General features: G+C 35.8%; 1 protein-coding gene across 1 annotated transcript in view; it reads right to left on the bottom strand.

Moving 5' to 3' along the window:
* The window catches only part of sema3c (sema domain, immunoglobulin domain (Ig), short basic domain, secreted, (semaphorin) 3C), an 83,659-nt gene that overhangs the window by 74,131 nt on the left and 6,626 nt on the right, over positions 1-2,902 (bottom strand). Inside the window, exon 2 of the mRNA XM_015394567.1 lies at positions 1,550-1,693. Coding sequence (XP_015250053.1) covers positions 1,550-1,664 — 115 coding nt within the window. The 5' untranslated portion in view covers positions 1,665-1,693. The remainder of the gene's footprint in view (positions 1-1,549; positions 1,694-2,902) is intronic.

A 2,902-nucleotide genomic window follows, 5' to 3' on the forward strand; every position in this document is an offset into this window, starting at 1 on the left:
TTTTCCAGTGCAGGGATGCTGGTCAAGTTTAATGGAAATGTGAATAGAGCCATTAAGGGGAAACGCAGTTTACAAAAGATTTGAGACGCGGACTGAGGCTCAATTTCCAGCAGGATAACAACCCTAAAGATTTGGATAATGAGCATAATGAGCTCATTCATGGGTTTGAATAGCAAGAGCCATGCTGGAATAAAGAGAGGGCAAAGTGCCAATCTATAGATATACAAAACTGATAGTGTCATAGCTAAAAATACGGCTGAAACTACAACAAAAGTGGGTTCGACAAAGTTTTGATACTTTGGAGCAAATATGCAGCACAGACTTTTGGAGAATTGTATTTTTAAAATATACTGAAGACTGACTTTGACCCTCATGTGTGACTTTGTGTTGGTATGAAGCTGAAGTGAAATAGATTGAACTGGTCATAAAATAACAGATATAAAAAGTGTTGCATTGCTCATTATAACCCTTCGCTTCAGACATTTTGGTTTGATTGTAAAGCAGAATCCTACTGGTATTACATCTAAGGCTGGCTTCCATTTGGAATAAAAAAATAAGCAGAGGAACATGAAGGCGTGGAGGTAACAGAGAGGAGAGAAGGTCAGCGGGGTCGTACATGGAGGAACCGCTGCATGCATTCTATCCAGATCCAGAGAAAGAAAACACTCCCTTTGACTGCAGACAGGAGAGCTGAAACCTGACTGACAGCCTCAGCTTCTTTGGGTTGGATTATCCACCGTGGAAAGCAGTGAAAGCTAATCAAACATCTACTTCCTCGCTACCAAAAGGGCAGTGGGTGTTAGGATCCTTTAATCTGGCCTGATTCAAACTCCTTCAGCATTCTTCTTTTTCAAGGGAAAATATTTCAAGTAAAGAATCTTGTGTCAAAACGAAAGAATCAAAACCAGAGACCGCAACAATACCCAGAGGCCCACCACAGTAAAGCGTGCTGTGATTAAAGCTTAACTAGGAACAGATTCAGGGCGGTTCTGACGAGCACTGCCACTTCCTGCAGGGGTCTCACTGCTGGCCGTCACAAAAAGACAAAAGGAAGGGCAGGGATTGCCTCTAAATGACGCATTCAGGTCAGCTCACGCAGCTCAGCAAGTTTCCAAATTATGATTTTGCTCAGAAAAACAAAACTACACCTAATGACTCAAGCACACTGGAAAAAAATTGAAATCTAGATAAGTAATTTTTTCTTAAAATAAGTGAATTTTTCTTGGATTTAGGAGGTAAAAGAGACATTTTGCCAATGGAACAGTATAATTTAGACTTAAAATAAGAAAAAAAACAATTGCATTGTCTTATTCCAAGTGCATAATATCTAATTATCTTATTTTAAGAGTAAAAATAATCATTTCACTGGCAAACCATTACATTTACCTACTCAAATAAAAGATAAATACACTATAATTAGGATATTTTTACTTATTTCTAGATCATTTTTCCAGTGCAACTGTAAAAGCTGACATTAAATGTTCCTTTTCTTATCTTAACAACAAAAAAATATTGTTTAATTAATCATGGATTGGTTTATTTTTCTTACCTTCAAATGAAAGCAAAACTCTTGGCACAGGTTGAGGTAGGCTGGAGACCGTGATGATGAGGAACAAAAGAGCAGGGAGGGAAAACGCCATCGCTGACCCCCCCGGCCCGCCCATGCCTTCCTCTTTCAGGGCAAACGATCAGTCTGTGGGAGACGTTACACAGAAAGGAAAAAAAAATCAGGTCTGAGGAAGTGTTTTATGTGTCAATTGCATATATAGTCCTGAATAAATTCAGTTATTTTTATTCATAAAGCACACTTTGAATGCAAATCTGTTCTAAAGAGGTTATACATAATAAAATTATGCAATAATTCAATTTTGAATTTCAATTTCCGTGCTTAGCAGGAAAAACTTTTATAATTTCTTTTTTATTTTAAGAAATTATGGAGAAAAGGAATGCAATCAAAATATAAATTCCTATGAATAATTCTATTAAAACCTGAAAAAAAACCTCCAGATGTTTTACAAATTAGCAGTTTTCAAACATCATATATTAAAAGAAAAATGTGTGATTTTTTCAGCTGTGTAGGCCAGAATTTAACAATAAAATAAACAAAAGGCTGAGCAAAAATGAAATGCAAGAGCCCAAACTCTCCTGGCCAAAGTTAAATAAACACACAAATGATTGATCCTTTTAGGAAAATATTAAACGGACTGGCAACACAGTATCTAACATTCTGGAAGGTGTTTCCTCTTGTGATATGAAGCACAATATTTCAGAACAAAACATCATGTCCATAGTTAAACATGGTGGCGGTAGTTTGATGGTCTGCTGCACAACTTGGAAAGCTAGTTATGACCAAAGGGAACTTTAACTCTGCTCTCTATTAGCAAATCCTGCAGAATGGCATGGCATTCCTTTTTACTTAAAGCTCAGGTGCAGCTCCTTATGAAGAAAAATATACCTTCATTCCTTGGCCAAAATAAACTGTCGTCGCAGCATGACCTGAAACAGTTTGCTTAAAAATATCACAAATTTGTCTCAATACTAAAATATCTGCGAACCGGTAAAACATCACATCCAACCAATCTTTAAAACCTCTTAACATCCACCTCATTTTGGGAAATTTTTAGGAATTTTACCAAAAAAAAAAAACTTAGAAACTGTAAACCCAAATTACATGTGTGATAGATTATTTCACTGGAAAAACGATCTAGACAAATTAAATGTATTTACCCTTTTTTTAAGTAGGTAAATGAGATGATTTGCCAATGGAACAAGTATTTTTACTCCTTAAAATAAGAAATTTAAATAAAATGCATTTGAAATAAGACAATGCAATTGCGTTTTCTTATTTTAAATGTAAATTGTCTTGTTCCAATGGCAAAATGTCTCTTTTACCTCCTCAATT

Source organism: Cyprinodon variegatus, unplaced genomic scaffold (genome assembly GCF_000732505.1).
Source record: "Cyprinodon variegatus isolate N-32 unplaced genomic scaffold, C_variegatus-1.0 Scaffold695, whole genome shotgun sequence".
NCBI lineage: Eukaryota > Metazoa > Chordata > Actinopteri > Cyprinodontiformes > Cyprinodontidae > Cyprinodon > Cyprinodon variegatus.